The 17,448-nt window shown below is 39.3% G+C and overlaps 2 protein-coding genes across 3 annotated transcripts in view; both read right to left on the reverse strand.

The window, feature by feature from the left end:
- The window catches only part of LOC108578254 (angiotensin-converting enzyme-like), a 6,594-nt gene extending 5,126 nt beyond the window's left edge, over positions 1–1,468 (reverse strand). The window contains exon 1 of one of the 2 annotated variants that reach the window (XM_017941546.1): positions 1,401–1,468. The gene's annotated coding sequence lies outside the window, so the exon portion shown is untranslated. Of the gene's footprint in view, positions 1–1,102 lie in introns of both variants that reach the window. The other variant, XM_017941541.1, reaches the window with a different exon arrangement.
- Positions 1,469–2,995: 1,527 nt separating this feature from the next.
- On the reverse strand, positions 2,996–17,447 carry LOC108578276 (solute carrier family 46 member 3). The gene is made up of 6 exons (XM_017941573.1): positions 16,454–17,447; positions 7,943–8,044; positions 6,712–6,849; positions 6,382–6,465; positions 4,892–5,048; positions 2,996–3,894 (listed from the first exon to the last, which is right to left on the reverse strand). The coding sequence occupies exons 1-6, from the start codon at positions 17,445–17,447 to the stop codon at positions 3,747–3,749; spliced, it is 1,623 nt and encodes a 540-aa protein (XP_017797062.1). The 3' UTR covers positions 2,996–3,746.
- Position 17,448: the final 1 nt, after the last annotated feature.

Raw genomic sequence — 17,448 nt, forward strand, 5'->3', positions numbered from 1 at the left:
TCGAGAAAGTTTTCGAAACTTTCTCCTTTTACCGTTCCAACGAAAAATTCTTCGATTTAGATATTTATTTTTAATCGTTGAATCCTAAGTACATATCGTTTTTTCTATGTTAATTATCTGCAATCTGTATAATGAGACAATACAAGCAAATGTTTCAATGGAAGTTCATTGAAAGAAAAAAAGGAGAACTGCTTTACGTTCGAACTGGTTCAACCGGTACCATTTGTATCGTTATGAATACTTTTAATTTTTCCTCGACAGTGGACTCTCGAGAGCGTTCGAAAATAACGTTTCGTTCGTAAGTACGAGTTTCCATGAAACCGTGTAACTATCCAGCGAAGTGAAAATGAAATAGGTTATCAGGAAATGAAAATTCACGTTGCGTAAAAAAAATTAACGAGCACGCTGTATTTGTAAATATGTGATGCGCATCGTTTTCAATGCTATCCTACGTTTCGGCCTCATAAACAAGTATCAGCGCACCAAATTAAACGGACTTGTAAGTTGTCGCCGCATGTGCGCAAAAATAGCCCTGTAGAAACTGCAGCGAACGTTTCTCGATGATATATTGGCCACGTACTGTAAGAGTTTAATATGTCCACAGGCGTTTTTATCGCGTATTACGTGATTTTGGTAACAATACCGGAACAGAATTTATCGTTTATCTGGTTGAACAACGAAACGCCGCGATGATGGAATTCAAACTGGGATGCCGCGAGATTTGAACACCCACGTTGGTCGTGTGTGAAATCTCGCAGCGTTTCGAACGAAAACGAATATATTACACTTGCATTTCACCGATACACCGATCACCGATCCAATTACATCGACCGAGAGAAAAGTCAATTTTCGTTACGCTTTCTTCCTTGATTTTCGATCGATCTATGTCAAGAACGAGACGATATTTCATGGACATTGTTGTTCGTAAAGAATTAATAGAAAAAATGAGGGAATTAAACGAGAAAATTTTTTCGAAATCGTACGTTTTTTTGTCAATTTCAAACGAAACAAGTCAAGTTTGCCAAATGTACGATCGATCAATTCTCAGTTGGATCAGTGTCAAGAGAAGAGATCTATGCAGTTCAGTTTTCCGCTTGCTCACCTTTGCTGGCCGAGCGTCGTTTCGCTCGACGTTCACACGTTTTTAGATTCTGTTTTTCTCGATGAGCTAGCTGCCTTCGATGCGTGCCACGAACAAAGATCGACCGCGAAACGGAACGAGACAGAACGAAATAGCCGACGATGATGGTACACGTACACGTAGGACAAAGAGAGGTGGCCTCACGCGTCCTTTCCTGCCCGTAACTTTTCTGCCTCACGGTAAAAAACCGTGATTTCGACCACGAGTCTAACCTTTCGCCTTAACTTACACGAAACTGATTCTCTATCGTTCGCGATACCTCGGATATGCACGTTGGTTGATCGACTATCTGTCGTTTATCTCGGTGCAAGCGATAGACAGCGCATCGCAGAGTATACTGGTATGACTATTTGTACAAAGTTCACACGATCCAAATTCTTTCACATCATACCACTCGCCTCGGTGGCAGTGCGTTACTGTAGCGTGTGACGTGACACATGGCCATCGGGAATGCAGTTTCACAGAGATCGTACACTTCACGTATGATTTCGGAATCTGCGTCGCGTGGAAGTAGTAGCCTGTTGACTGTTCGTCGATAATGTGGGAATCTACGGTAGCTTATGTACTTGATATCGGATAAGATAACTGTAGCACAGGGTAGACGTAACACTTGATGCATTTTTTTGTCCACGTCGAGAGGGCACAGAGTGCCCTTACCATTCTCGTGTCGGCTGCTACGTTACCGACTTAGTAGTAGAACAAGGTTGCAACATTAGCAGTGATTGGAATTAGAACTGAATGTAACTAAGAAGTTACAAATAAGAAAGTAATCTAATTGTTTATTAGTAGATTATTAATCACATACGCGTGTTCTACCGCTGTCAGGAGATTGTGAACAATTCTATCCACGCAATTCAATATATGTATTTTTCTTTACATGCAGATTTAACAAAAGAGGGTCTTTTAGATCTATCGATTTTACCATCATTGACTGTTGGATTGTACGTAATTCCTAAATTCACCGATTTTTTACACGATCGGTATTTCAGAACGTTGGACAAGAAAGTGCATTAGATGCAAGGTCTATCCTGTACTTCGTCTATGGTATAAATTATGACAGGGGCTGTTTGCGGGGCGGAAGGGACAATTAACGGTACGGTAGCGGCGGGAACTAGAATAATTGAAATAGTTGCGTAGATAAGCTAGGAATTAGATGAAATTTTATTAGAATAATTATCATATTATTCGAATATAAAATATCGTTACAACAATTTTATAACAGTTTCTTTGGTAGATTTTCTTCGACAAGTTCACATTTGAAATTCGTAATTCAGATAGACAGTTTTGCTCGATATAATTTCCGATAAATCTAACGCAGCCAATCCATCCAGAATGCAACCGTATATTCGTCACGTTATCATCAGTATCCTTATCATCGTCAGCTAATCGAAGTAACGTGTATCAATGAGAATCCGTTCATTTCTGTAAACTTTATTTATTTCCTAAATACAAAACTATTGTACTATATCACAATAAACTATAATACATGTGTACGGGGGAAATGATGCAGCTCGGGCCTTAGTATAAATTACTATTCGGTAAAAACGTTACAACAGATCGATCTCGTTGATAGCAATTCTCTAAAATTTCTAGAAAATTGAATTTTTTTGCAAAATTCATACGATCCACGGAACAAAAGAAAGAAAGAAAAAAAAAAAGAAGAAAAATAAAGGGAGAAATGGTACGCGTGATACTTTGTTGCTTTCTTGTTCGCGAGTATATAAGACTTAACATCGATTTAAGGTTAATATCGAACACAAGATGAAACTTATGTCTCGGTCGTAACAAGAGTTGCATTTTACGTAACTATGATTAAAAGCACGTCAACGTCGTCTCGTCTGTGAAATTTCTCTCTGTCTCTCTCTCTCTCTCTCTCTCTTCTCTTCGTTCATTTCACGGTATTATCGCGATGGTTGGGAAGAAAAAAAAAAAGTAAAATGTGTGTGTGTGTATGCAAGTAGCATTTCGTAATACTGATACGCCTGAACAGAATTTATCGACAATCTGTTCCACATTCGTATATTGTTTACCATTTATTTATTAAGTACCGGAGACTATTTGTACTAGGGCTTGAAATAAAGGATACCTATTGCCGTGAATAAAGTTCATGTCTTTTCCTGTTCTGTTCTGTTGTCGTTCTTTTTTTTCCTTTTTCGTTTTCTCGTCATTGCAAATTGGAGTCGATGGAGAAGTTATCCTTTATTCGAAACGTTTTGTTCTCTCGAGTCGGAGTAAGTGGTGTGACTTCGTCTGCTATTTAAGATTTCGGCGCTTGTCTCAGTGTTAGTTTGTTTTGATTTCGATTCGAATGTACCAAAGTGAAAAGTATGATCAGTTATCGAAATGTTTCTTTATACTTCGTTTCATACTTTGTACATTGAAAAATGTTCGCACGTAGAAAAAAAAAGGAGTATCGCCTGTTTCGGTGCGACTGTTCGTTAATAAGTTGTCTCAGCGTGAATAATTCTTACATCTATCTTCATCGACCTCTCTCATTTTTGTCGTACACTCGTCGTTTGTTAGGCGTTCTTCTTCGGATTCTTTTTGCTCTTCTTGTTGATAGAAAAAAAAAAAAAAAATTACGTATTCTCGGGCGAAGCGTGCGTTACAATTGTTCGGATTCGAAGGCCGCGTTCGTGACGCCGTTCATCGTAGGAGCTTCCGGTTTCTTCTCGCCGGCGATCTCCTTCATCCTCGTCTTCTTCTCTTGCTCCAGCTGCTGACGATCTTTCCTGTGCTCTGTGTATAACCAGCTGTTCGTGGAAAAATTCACGTTGTTAATTAACGTTAACAATGTTCATTCGTTTATTGAATATTTCTCTTCGGTGAAATGCTTGGTAGGGTTATCGAAGTGACGAGAAAATCTATGTAGAAGAAATTGTGGTCGTAGTATCGAACCCCTTGACACTCACATTTCTCTTAGTTTGATGTGCCGTGTAAGATCAATTTTATCTTTCTTTGAATTATTTTACAGTAATGTGGAAAGTGAAAGAAAATAATTAAAGAATAGTGAACGTTAAGAAGTTAAAGCATCGTTTATTCTTTATTTATTTATTAAAAAATAGAAACTCTGTAATCTCTATTCTTTATTTTTCATTTATTTATCAGAAAATAGAAATTCTGCTCTCTCTATTCTTTATTTTTCATTTATTTATCAAAAAATAGAAATTCTGCTCTCCCTATTCTTTATTTTTCATTTATTTATCAAAAAATAGAAATTCTGTCCTCCCTATTCTTTATTTTTCATATATTTATCAAAATATAGAAACTCTGTCCTCTCTATCCTTTATTTTTCATTTATTTATCAAAGAATAGAAATTCTGCTCTCTCTATCCTTTATTTTTCATTAATTTATCAAAGAATAGAAATTCTGCTCTCTCTATCTTTTATTTTTCATTTATTTTTCAGAAAATAGAAACTCTGTCCTCCCTATTCTTTATTTTTCATTTATTTATCAAAGAATAGAAACTCTGCTCTCTCTATCTTTTATTTTTCATTTATTTATCAGAAAATAGAAACTCTGTCCTCCCTATTCTTTATTTTTCATTTATTTATCAAAGAATAGAAATTCTGTCCTCCCTATTTTTTATTTTTCATTTATTTATCAGAAAATCGAAACTCTGTCCTCTCTATTCTCTATTTATTTACGAAAAGATAGAAATTCCGTTCTCGTCACTTCAACCTAAGAGAAAACCGAAACGGTCGCCATGGCGATACTATGAATGGCGCGCCGGAAACGGAAGAACTTACAAGAACGCAACAACGGCCGGCATTGTCATGCAAGCACCGACAATGAAGAACGTCCCCGGAAAAGTTTTCATGGTTGTAGCGTAGATGGAACTGTACATAGGCCCGTAGATCAGTGGCATTAACGATTCACAGACGCCTAGTAACGAGTTCACTTTGCCTAAGAAGAATTAAAACAAATCAGCCTAAATATTACAACAATCCTTGTTCCAACATATAAACCGTATCACGATTAACCGTATCAACGTTGCAATTTACTATGTAAGATCTAGTAACAGGGTTTTGAAAGAAACGAAAACTAAGATAACGATCTACGAGACTTAAATAGGTTGTTAACTAGAGGTAGGAAAACGTTTTAAACGAAAGGAAAGCTCGTGGGAAATTGGTTGGACATGGTGTCGACTTGTTTAAAGACACAATCAAACAGGATTATCTTATTTGCGTGGTTCTGAGAAAACGAGCGAAGGTAAACGCTTTTCAGAATGATCCCACTAGGTCGAAGGACACTTGTCACGCTGGACCAACTTCGTTTTTAATTCGTATCGCTCTGTTTTAAGCGCTCGCGTGTGTATCGATGTACCGAGTGTTCCAATTGCGATAAACTTTCGTTAATTACTTTTCTCCATTTTATATCCGAATAGCGAACGTAAGTTCGTGTTGAACGCGAGAAATATTTTAACGAATGTCCAAGGAAATTCTACAGCGAAGATATAATAGTCTTATAAAAAAAAGGCAAAAATAGGGAAAAGTTGTGCAACGAGAAGGCACTTAAGTATTTCTTTACCAAATTTAGAGGTTTGATAGAAATATCGATCTAAATTATAAAATTTGAAGCGCAAGCTTTCGTAATTTACTTTCCCTCGTTTTGTCGAAAACGAAAAATATTTTAATGAAAATCCAAGGAAATTCTATAATGGTCTTACAAAAAAAATAGGGGAAAGTTGTGCAACGAGAAGGCACCTAAGTATTTTTTTACCAAATTTAGAGGTTTGATAGAAATATCGATCTAAATTATAAAATTTGAAGCGCAAGCTTTCGTAATTTACTTTCCCTCGTTTTGTCGAAAGCGAAAAATATTTTAATGAAAATCCAAGGAAATTCTATAATGCTCTTACAAAAAAAATAGGGAAAAGTGCAACGAGAAGGCACCTAAGTATTTTTTTACCAAATTTAAGATTGAGAATTTTACCTAGAAACATCGATCCAAATTCCAAACTTTGTTAAAAATACTGATCGAAATAACAAAATTCGATACGAATTCACATCATGACCCAGTGTATCTATAATTTTTCAAACCGCTTGCAAAAATTACTTCTGTTACGTGCATCATTCACGATCATTTCACGAATACGTTATGTAAACCATGCTCGGATATTCCATTAATTACATAAACGAAGATCCTCTATACGTATCTACATATTCTCCACGCAACGGTACCTGTTACACGTCCACAGAAAAGAAGAGAAACCGAAGAAAAATCCGCATCCACTTACCAAGCTCGTCTGTTGATACAAGTTTAGATGCTATCGATCGCATCGCTATAAACGACGTTCCATTCACGATCTCGACGATAGCCGCTGAAAAAAGAAACGCACGCGAACAATATGTGATTTTCCATTCTTGACAAACCACCTCGCTCTATACGTCGTTCAAAATAAGAGTAACCTCGCTCTCGGACCGATTCTCGCCCGTTCTGCGCAGAGGGTAAGACGGAGGAAAACGCGGGTGGTTAATCGGTGGTTCTAGCCCTGCCTTAGGCACGTCCCACGCGAGGTTACTCTCATTTTGAACAGAGTACACAATTTCCTTTCACCGATACTCACCCACGTAAATCATCCAATCCGTGATAGCGAACGCGTAAACGAAACCAGCTAAAATTTTACTCATAGAGCTCATTATTCCCACGATCGCGTCGTCGATCTTTAAAATATGACTGAACACACCCACAGACACTGCAGTTCCTATAAAAGAAAAACGAATCGAGATTGTGACGTCGAGAAACGTGATCAAACTCATCCTCACGTACAGATTTCAAATTGTCTCTTTCGCCATCGTTGCAACTTTCTGTTAGAATTGTTAGGAAACTCTGAACGATTAATAGCAATTTTTGCTCGACGCAAGTAGATACATCTTCCAACTTTCAATCCTTCTCCAAGGATACAGAATTGCGAGTCTCGGTTTAATCGTCCGTCAGATCGACGCACTTTGTCTATACTAATTCTCGTTTCAACAACGACCTCGTGCCTATGGGTTTCCCTCGGTTTACTCGAAAACGATGACCGGCAATTCCGCCTGGCAACAATACATTATGCAACCGCCGCTTTCGTGGATTGATTAGGTAAAAAAGGTGATCGTTGAATGGCGTACGAGTTGTACGCGGTTCGTTCGAGGTCTTTGGCGAGTAAAAAATTTGAGAAAAAGCAGAGAAAGAGAATGAAATTAAGCAGTGAAGAATTCGGAGCAGAAACTTGAACCTGCTCGTAAATGTATCTCGAAACTGTCTTTTTTCCAAGGTTCGATTAATTGTTTTTCTTTTTCTTTTTTATAGGAGTTTTATAGAGAAGAAATCTTGCAATCGAAGTTTCTTGTTTCAAGGAATTGCCTTTTTCTTCGATCTTTTCTTCGACCTGTACAGTATTGCACAGGTAACGATGCACTATGGAAACTCACCAAGATGCACGGTGTGCGAAGAAGGACGAGATGTAATCTCTCACGTGTACAAAATGCCAGTCCCTCTGTTACCTCACGTATCGTTTTTTCATTTCGGTTGTAAACACTGGTTTTTGCTCTATGGCACGTGAAAAATCACGTGTAATTTTAGAATCAAATGTCATCGCGGAAATTAACAAGGTAATCTTCTGTCTTTTTCTTCCGTTGAATTTACTGTGATCGTCTTATGTAAAGCAAGGATCGACGATCGATATTCTGTTTTAGCGATAAACAAGAGTAATTACGCGAGATACTTGTTCAACGAGGCCACGCCGAAAGAGGTCCGCGTTAAAAGTTAATGTCAAGGAGGACTGGAGATTCTTTTTATGAGACGCGTTCACTTACCAATTAAATTCGTCACCATGGCGAATGTGGTGAACATGCTGAACATCACCTCGTTCCAATGGTACCTGTATCTCATGTACAGGTACATCACCGCCATTTCACCTGGAATGTAAATTGTTCTCGTTAAATTTTCCATTTGCGTTTGGCTGGTTACTGAAAATTTAGAAATTCGGAATTTTGTTATCGTCAAAATCTGAGTTACGCTTCTTTCTTCGGTGAAAATTGGGAAGAAATGAAAATTGAATCTTGCATCGCTGAAAATTCGAGAGAAACGAAAATTGAGCCTTTCATCGCTGAAAATTCGAAAAAATCGAAATTTTCTTATCGTGGAAAATTGAGTTACGCTTCTTTCTTCGGTGAAAATTGGGAAGAAATGAAAATTGAATCTTGTATCGCTGAAAATTCGAGAGAAACGAAAATTGAGCATTTCATCGCTGAAAATTCGAGAGAAACGAAAATTGAGCCTTTCATCGCTGAAAATTCGAAAAAATGGAAGAAATGAAAATTGAATCTTGCATCGCTGAAAATTCGAGAGAAACGAAAATTGAGCATTTCATCGCTGAAAATTCGAAAAAATCGAAATTTTCTTATCGTGGAGAACTGAGTTACGCTTCTTTCTTCGGTGAAAATTGGGAAGAAATGAAAATTGAACCTTGCATCGCTGAAAATTCGAGAGAAACGAAAATTGAAACTTGCATCGCTGAAAATTCGAGAGAAACGAAAATTGAGCCTTTCATCGCTGAAAATTCGAAAAAAACGAAAATTGAGCCTTTCATCGCTGAAAATTCGAAAAAATCGAAATTTTCTTATCGTGGAGAATTGAGTTACGTTTCTTTCTTCACTGAAAATTCGAAGGAAATGCAAATTAAATCTCTCACGACTGAAAATTCGATAAAATTCAACTTTTCTTATCACAGAAAACTGAATTACGCTTTCTTCACTGAAAATTCGAATATACCCAAATTCTCTTCTCACAGAAAATTGAATCGCGCTTCTATCTTCGCTGAAAATTCAAAAAATAAAACCAGAATTTCCTTATCGTCGAAAACTCAACAGAGAACGAACTCTACTTTTCTCCATTTATGAAAATTCCAATTCCGAGTAAGGAGGCCGAGAATTTCGTTGAAATTACAGAGGCTGTACGTGTCGTAACTTCCAAATAGCGGGTTGCAATGTTCTAAATCCAATGTGGGTTGGAGCGATTCTGCTGGCATGAAAGATCATGGTCAAAACGTTTTTCGAGAATTGGCAGGCTCGCGTCCATCGCTACTTCTGCAATGTTGCCTCCATCGTGCTCGCCACAATGCGTAATGGCTTTCGAATTTAACTTGAAAATGACACGCGGAAGATCACTTAGGGTTAGGCGTTAGAAGAACCTCACGAATCATTCATCGTCCGTGTTCATCAGTTTTTGCTCGAATAAATTATTACCTCGTAAAAGGTAGACACTGTACGAGAAGATAACCAAGTACCATTCTTACCATTCCTCGCAGACTGTCCTTCTCTCTCCGTTCGATTAAATTCGACGGATAAAATCTTGCTAGATCATTTCGAGCATTCGTGTTCCGTGATCGAGCGATAAAATTCGATTGGAAGACCAGCGCAATTAAGTACCATTTCAAAGCACACCGTTTGGAAATCCCGAAAATCATACAACACCAGAGAAACGTTTTAAAAATCCTGATTCAATCTTCACCAGAAGACGATCTAACTCTTTTCTTACATCCTTCGAATCTACGACTTCCAAGAAATTCAGTTTTGTTTCACCATGATTTTTCCCGTCGCGAAACAATTAGGGAACGATTAAAGTTCGGATTTCCAAGCGGATGGAATTTTTATTAGGATGAATCTTCAAGCGTTTAAAATGAGAAGTTTCGATGATTTACGAGCATAAGATAACGACGATTTTGTACCATGTAACGAGTAATAATACGATCACCAATCTACGGAGTTCGCCGTGAAACCGCGTTACACAGGATTCGAGCGATTTCCACGCGTTTCTAGCCGCCATTACATAAGGATACGCACACGGAGTTACGCAAGTTCGTCCATCAGGCTTCCCGTTTAATCGTTTCCGTCGAGTTTAGGCTATTATCACATCATTGTTTTGTTTTTCTTACGATCGTCTCTCCGTTTCGAGACAATTTCTGGATTCCCTCTTTACTATCGATTCGCGTTATCTTGCCGGGATTTAACGCCGTCTAATCGCCGTTCTACCAGCCAAAACACCGCTATGCTATAATTTTGTTATAATTCATATGTAACGACGGAGTACCGAGTGTAATAATATTTTCGCTTTTTAGTTGGTCATGCTGATGGTAACTTTTCGTTGTCAAACACGACACGTCCTTTGTTCCTGAGAAAATTCTAGGGATCTACAGTGCTTGATAAAAAAAACTGCAATGCCTTAAAAATGAAATTGCACAAATTTGAAATTTACGCGTATCGCTTGGGCTGTTGAAAGAGAAAGATGATTCAAATTTGGTTAGAGGTTTTTTATTAAAGTATAAACGAAGGTTCGAGGGTTATTTATTGAAAAATTTAAATTGTAATTTGAATTCTAGGTTTTGCAATATTTTTCGCGAGCAGCGTGCTTTTTTCGTTTACCCGAAAGTAGTATATCGAGATATTGAAGGAACGTTTTCGTATCCTTCGACTGCTGCAAGGCTACTTTTTCAGGATGCAAATTTTAAGCCTTCCTTTTGCAGACATACACTACCGGCCAAAAGTTTCGAATCCCCTGCTAATTTACGGTAAAATTGAATCCGCTGCTAATTTTTTATAGATTTGAAATTGATGTTGCGGAGATCGATAGTATTTTACCTTATTTCGATTGATTTGAACGAGGAAAAATTTGTTAAAATATTCTTAAAATTGCTAACTTTATTCTGGAAATTTCTGTATCTGTGATTCCAAACATTTGGCCGGTAGCGTATAACAGAGAGAAGAGAAAAAGACGAGGTGAATATGCAAAAACATTTGGCGTACACCATTGGCCTCGTTTTTTCCCACGAAACTTGCCTGTATCTGTGATTCCAAACATTTGGCCGGCAGCGTATAACAGAGAGAAGAGAAAAAGTCGAGGTGAATATGCAAAAACATTTGGCGTACACCATTGGCCTCGTTTTTTCCCACGAAACTTGCAAATGTCGAACGGTGTTTAGGCATTTAACGCAATTTGCACGTCGTGTATAGTCAATTTTTGTGCACTTTGCGGAACTTCTGTTTGTGAATTGCGTTACGAGATCTGCGAGAAGGATTGGCGATTTTCACGTTTTCGATGTATCGATTAGTCCGAGATTAAAATTATCGCAGATGTTAAGTAAATTTGCAGAGCAATTATATAAAGTCACTATGTACACTCGAGGATCGGTCTTGAAGAGAGAAACATTGCTGCGCGATTAGCGATCATCCTCGATGAGTGATTCTAATCGTTGCACTTGCAATTAACTCCCTCCTTACTATTCGACTGGATCGTAGTCTATATTCTCCTGTCGTTAATCTCTTCTGTACTCTCCTGTCTTGAAATTAAAAATTTGTGAATCAAGTAGAGTCTTAGGAAAATGTATCTTTTTATTTTAATCGTTGTTAGTGGATCTGTTGAATAGGTAAATCACACGAAGTAGATCTTACAGAGAAATTTAGTTAGGTGAAAAATGACTTTGATGGTAAAACCTATCCTCTACCCTTTGAATTTTGAGTATTTTTTTATGAGATCGACCAGTGCACCTTTGCAGTGAAAGTTTTGAGAAATAAAAGTTTGAAAATCCAGTGCACTTTTGCAAGGAAACTTTTGAAAATTAAAATCTTGAAAATCCAGTACACTACTTTTGCAGTGAAGCTTTTGGAAACTGAAAAGTTGCAACTGCAGTGCACTTTTGCAGTGAAACTTTTGAGAAATAAAAGCTTGAAACTTCAGTGCACTTTTGCAGTGAAGCTTTTGGAAACTGAAAAGTTGCAACTGCAGTGCACTTTTGCAGTGAAACTTTTGAGAAATAAAAGCTTGAAACTTCAGTGCACTTTTGCAGTGTAACTTTTGAGAAATAAAAATTTTAAACTCCAGTGCACTTTTGCAGTGAAACTTTTGAAAACTAAAAGCTTGAAAATCCAGTGCACTTTTGCAGTGAAACTTTTGGAAATAAAAGCTTGGAACTTCAGTGCACTTTTGCAGTGAAACTTTTGAGAAATAAAAATTTTAAACTCCAGTGCACTTTTGCAGTGAAACTTTTGAAAACTAAAAGCTTGAAAATCCAGTGCACTACTTTTGCAGTGAAACTTTTGAAAACTAAAAGCTTGAAAATCCAGTGCACTTCTGCAGTGAATTTTCTGCAGTTTGTAATAGAGAAAATTCTAAATGTCGAAGAAATTAACCAATGTCTATTTCTTACGTTAATTTGCCAATGGATTTACGGTTTAAACAATGAACTCCGCCGCAGCAGCGTGAGTGGAGCGCAAAGGGTTAAATTATACGTGAACCTTGCGCTCTACCTAAGTGAAAGCAACTCAATCCCGACATACTATAGTAACCCCTTGAACCAGCAGGATTAAACTTATTTCCGACGGTCAAAGATCTGAAATTACATCGGGGTACTTAGGCCATCAGACCGTATTAGCATACGTACGAACAGAATCTAGTTCTAATAGGTGTATTGACTTCGCACATGCACTACCGGTCATAAGTTTGAGGCCGCAGCCTCTATTATCGCGCATTTGCCACTTCCTTAACAATTTCTTTCTCTTCTCTTATAGTATTAGTTCCTGTAATACCAAATCTCCAATTTTCAATCATTCCCAAATTAATTTCTCCAATTACCACTCGAGTGCTGAAAATTTCTCAATTCTTCCTCTTAACTTAAACATCGTACTTGGTAAATTACTAAAATTCAATTCTGAGTAAATTAAAGATTTTCATATCTGATATACCACTTTCACAAACTAATTTCTCAAATCATCCACTCGAGTGCTGAAAATTTCCAAGTTTTCTCGAGCTAACTTAAAATTCATACTTAGTAAATTACTAAAATAAAATTCTTAGCAAACTCCCATTGAGAAATCGCAGAATTTTCATCCCTAATACACGATTTCTTAAGAAATGCAAAATTTTCTGCGACGACAAAGTCAACTCTTGCGGAAACATTAGATTCCCGACGCAACTTCTGGCAATTCAGGACACGGATTCGCGTTACAACAAGAAAACAACGGGTATCGATTGTCGTTCCCGTTCTTTCGATCGTCCTTGCCGTCGTTCACCGCAATCGTAATTAACACCGCAACTTTCGCTGATTAACAGCACGTCCACGCGGTATTCGTGCAGCATGATGCGTGAAGCAATGACGAAAGGGAGTACGTACAACAGCCACTCTTGATTTAATTAGCGTACGACAATTGCACCGTCCAATTACACGATGTTTTGAACGATTGGTACTAATATACCTCGATCGCGTTGGCTGACGTATCGACAGATAAACTCGACTATTATTGTCGATGCTCCAAAGACTTACGTATGTGCATTCAGGCCACTCGAGAAACGAGCTACAAAATTGGACTTTTTTTTTTTTGGAAAATTTAAACTAACTTCTACTTCAGATCTTCCCAAATTTTCACAGAAAAATATTAACCCTTTGCGCTCCAAGCATTTCTCGATAAGATTATTAGTGAAACTTGTAAAAATCCTAACCTACTACTAGTGTGGGTCGTCCTTAGAAGGACTCAGGGTGCCCCAGCTTGTACCCCTATCAGACCAGGTTTCTACTTTCCATCGAAACCACCAACCGAAGAACAAGCCGGAGAATGAGCGAGGACGCCCGACCATGCTTGAACCCCAACTTGGCGGTAAGGATTTTTGCTGTTGGACTTTTACAATTTCTAGACGTTAGTAAGGATGGAACTAACGTCTGTGTGAAATTTCAGCCCGATAACCTAACCTAACCTAACCTAACCCTTTGCGTTCCAAGCATTTCTCGATAAGATTATTAGCGAAACTTGTAAAAATCCAAAGTTTTGTTTCGAAAAATAAAAGCAAAAGATTTTTTAACGCTTACAAATTTACTTAGTTCTATTTCTTATCTTAATTTGCATTATTTTGATCATATATAAAAATACCTGAATTTTACATATTAAAGTTCTCCATGTCGCCATAACAGCGCCATTGGAGTGCAAAGGGTTAAGAATCGTAGGAGATCTGGTACGATAATTCATCAGGATTAAACCGACGTCCAAAAATCGTGTCTCCTCCCAAGAACAGAGGCCAAGCAATTTCAACCAACACCGAATACAGAAGCAAGATAAACCAGTGCAATTTATCATTTCACGTACCTTTACTCGGAACATTGGCAAACGAGGGATTTGAAAAATTGCCAGACAATCTACAGCAGTATACGCATAAGCGTCCGCATTTCTGCACGCTTAAGCGTCCGTTGCTATCCCCAGCAATTGTTGGAAATGGGACTTGGGAGTGGAGTTCGAGGCTGCTGAGTGAAACAAAGTAATTCGGTATCGACTCCTGAATGTGAACAACTGGCACATCTCCTCTAAGCGTCCGCATTCGGTCCCGGCTGATACGTGTGCACTACTGTATTTCCTCAGAGATTCTAGCACACTGGACACAGTCTTCCTTCTTTTTTCCCTCTAATAACTACGAAAGATCGCCGATCGATAAGAGGCTTAATCGCAGCTCTCCTTAACGAGCATAATGTTTCAACTATCTCGCAGGATTTTTTCACGATAGCCCCGAGAGTCCGACACGATACCCGGCGATCAGAAATCTCACGAATATGCACGCCTAATTGTTGGCCTCTGAAAGTCCGGAAGAGGACCATTACGCGAAATTGTTATAAGCCGTACGATTACTCGTTGGCTAAGACTGGATAAAGACGCAACGAAACTTTATAATGTCCGGCGCATTAGCGGTCTAATTAAATTACGGCAAGGACGCTCGCCTTGAATTCTCTGTTGCAATACGAATTCGTGACGCGCTAATAATCCGTAATTGACGGGTACAACTGTATTGTCGCTCGTGATTAGCATCACAACTGTTCGCATGAAACGGGGACGTCAACTTCCTGAATCGTCGTTGAAAAGTGCAGAGAGAAAAAAGAAACTTTCTAAAAACACATGGCTACAGTACGAAGAAGGAATATGATCGAACTACGATGTACGTACGTCTGTTGAGTAGGAAATTGGGCAGAAAAGAATCCTTAAATATTTCTCTCCCCTTGATCTGAAGATGCGTATAAATAGGTACAATCATTTCTTCGTCATCTATTATACACCAATTCTCCTTGATACTTTAGTCATTGAATATCTACGAGTCATGGTTTTGACTTTAGCCAACTTTCGGGGCTCATCTTTCTATTCAGCAACACTTTATTATAACCCACTTCCTATCTGTATCGTTCGTCTGGTCCTCCTACGCGTGTTAAAAAATTCCGCAGCACGGTTTGTCCCATCATGATGTATTATACCACGGTTACTCTTAATTTTCCCTCTAATTCTTAAATCTAATCGCATCCTTATCTCTTCTTTGCGCCTCTCCGTGTTCATTTTCTCAATTGTAGTGTATAATTTTTCCAAGGTTAGGTTAACGTTACCTCGCCTTTTTACCTTATTCATTAGGTCATAACGCGTCTTCGCTATTCTTGCTCATTTCCTGCCACTTTATATCCTTTGTTGTTACACGTTCGCGTGGGTGTAACAAAGACGTTGTTATTATCATTATTGTGTGTCAAAGAATACGTCGAAGATAGCCGAACCCGGTCGACCCTATTCGGGATGAAATTAACGAGCGTGAAAATTTATCGAGAAATTCTGAAATTTCACCGGCGCCCCTGCGCGCTCTATCACAATTTACAAGTTACGCGCGTATCTCCGTTACACGCGTGAAAACACACGCATACTCGTCCAGAAATTACATTCCAACCAGCTACCTATCGATAATTGCAGAGTTACAGCTCGAGGGGTTCGTGCTTTTGCATCCTGAACACCGGTTTCCATCATTTTCATACATCATTCCGGTAGAATTACCGGTAGGAACGCCGCCTGTTACCGCAACGCAACTAGGAAGATCGACGAGAGTTACGTGAAACTGCTTATTCCCACTTTCGCGTTCGTTTGTCGATACGGTGAAACGTGTGTCCGCTGTTTCGCTGGCTAGACGCGTGAATTCTACGGGCGCCGATTTGGAAACCGTGAAAGCGAGGAGGAAACTTCATCTCGAACGGTATTTCAGCGGTTAAAATCGCTCTAATCCGGCTGGTATCGATAAAGAGGGCGAAGGTTAAGTAGGGTGTGCGAGAATTACACGAAAAGAGAAATCGAACGTTGCCTAGCACTTGCTGAGACGAAGGGAAAGGGTAATTACGCGTGATTCTTTTCTCTCTCACTTACGGTTGAAATTCGCCAGACTAGTTAAACTCGTTTGCGCCTCGTTCCAAGTCCGGTCAGGTTGCAGTTTGCAACAGGTCGAAAACTATGCAACAGGTTATGAAATTCAGGTAACGCTAGAGAACTCACCGTAGAGAGGTCCAATGACGACCATAACGATGATCATCAGCACCAGCATCCTCTTCTGTCGATTGTTCCTCCCTGTCTTGAACGCTACTCGAAACGTCTCCTCTATGTGTTTGAACGCGAAGAAATCTAAGATCGACGCGCACACCGACATCTTTTTCTCCTTGCTCTTCTCCTTCTTCAGCAAATGTGGCCTGGGCGGCTCTTTGATCACCACCAAACCGTAAACGAAGCTCAACACGTAGCACACGGTCGAGATGCTGAATACGCCGTAGAAGCCGAGCTTCAGATACAATATCCCGGACAACGCCATACCGATCGGCACTCCTAGCGATAAAAAAACGTTCGCAGCACCGATACGAAGCGTCCTAGACTCCACAGACGTGATATCCGCGATGTAACTGAAAACACCCATGAACATGGTGAACCAACCGCCCATAAGCGCCGGCCACAGTGCCTCGAACACCCCGGTAGCTTCCATCGATACTTCGTAGAAGAAGTACGTGCACAACAGCATACTGACGCTGCTCAGAAATTCACCGACGATCGGCAATAGCATACACGGCTTCCTCAAACCAGTACGATCGCTCCAGGCACCTACGAAGAGGATCAACATCGTCGGCAGACCGCTGGACAGAGCTGTTTTCCACGTCTGCATACCGGCTACTAGCTGTTGAACAGCAGTTTCCTCTGCCTCGTAGCCTGTCGTGTTCCTTTTAGCCAAAGCTGTGCAAACTTCGTCGGGATACGCCAGATTCACTCTACACGCTTTCTCCAAGCTGAGATTCTGCGTGGCTAGGCTAGCTAGCATACACGGGATCACGTAGCAAGCGATCATAGGCTCGACGGTGATGTTGCTGGTGAAGTAGGACCATTTCTGACGGAAAGTCATCGATTTCCAGACGACTGCTTTCTCGGATACGATCTGATTGTTCACGGTTTCTGCTCGTTTCTTGTCCACCACCGTAGGCGGACCATTCACGGTTGTATCAGCCATC

This window comes from Habropoda laboriosa, unplaced genomic scaffold (assembly GCF_001263275.1).
Source record: "Habropoda laboriosa isolate 0110345459 unplaced genomic scaffold, ASM126327v1 scaffold5, whole genome shotgun sequence".
Taxonomy (NCBI): Eukaryota; Metazoa; Arthropoda; class Insecta; order Hymenoptera; family Apidae; genus Habropoda; species Habropoda laboriosa.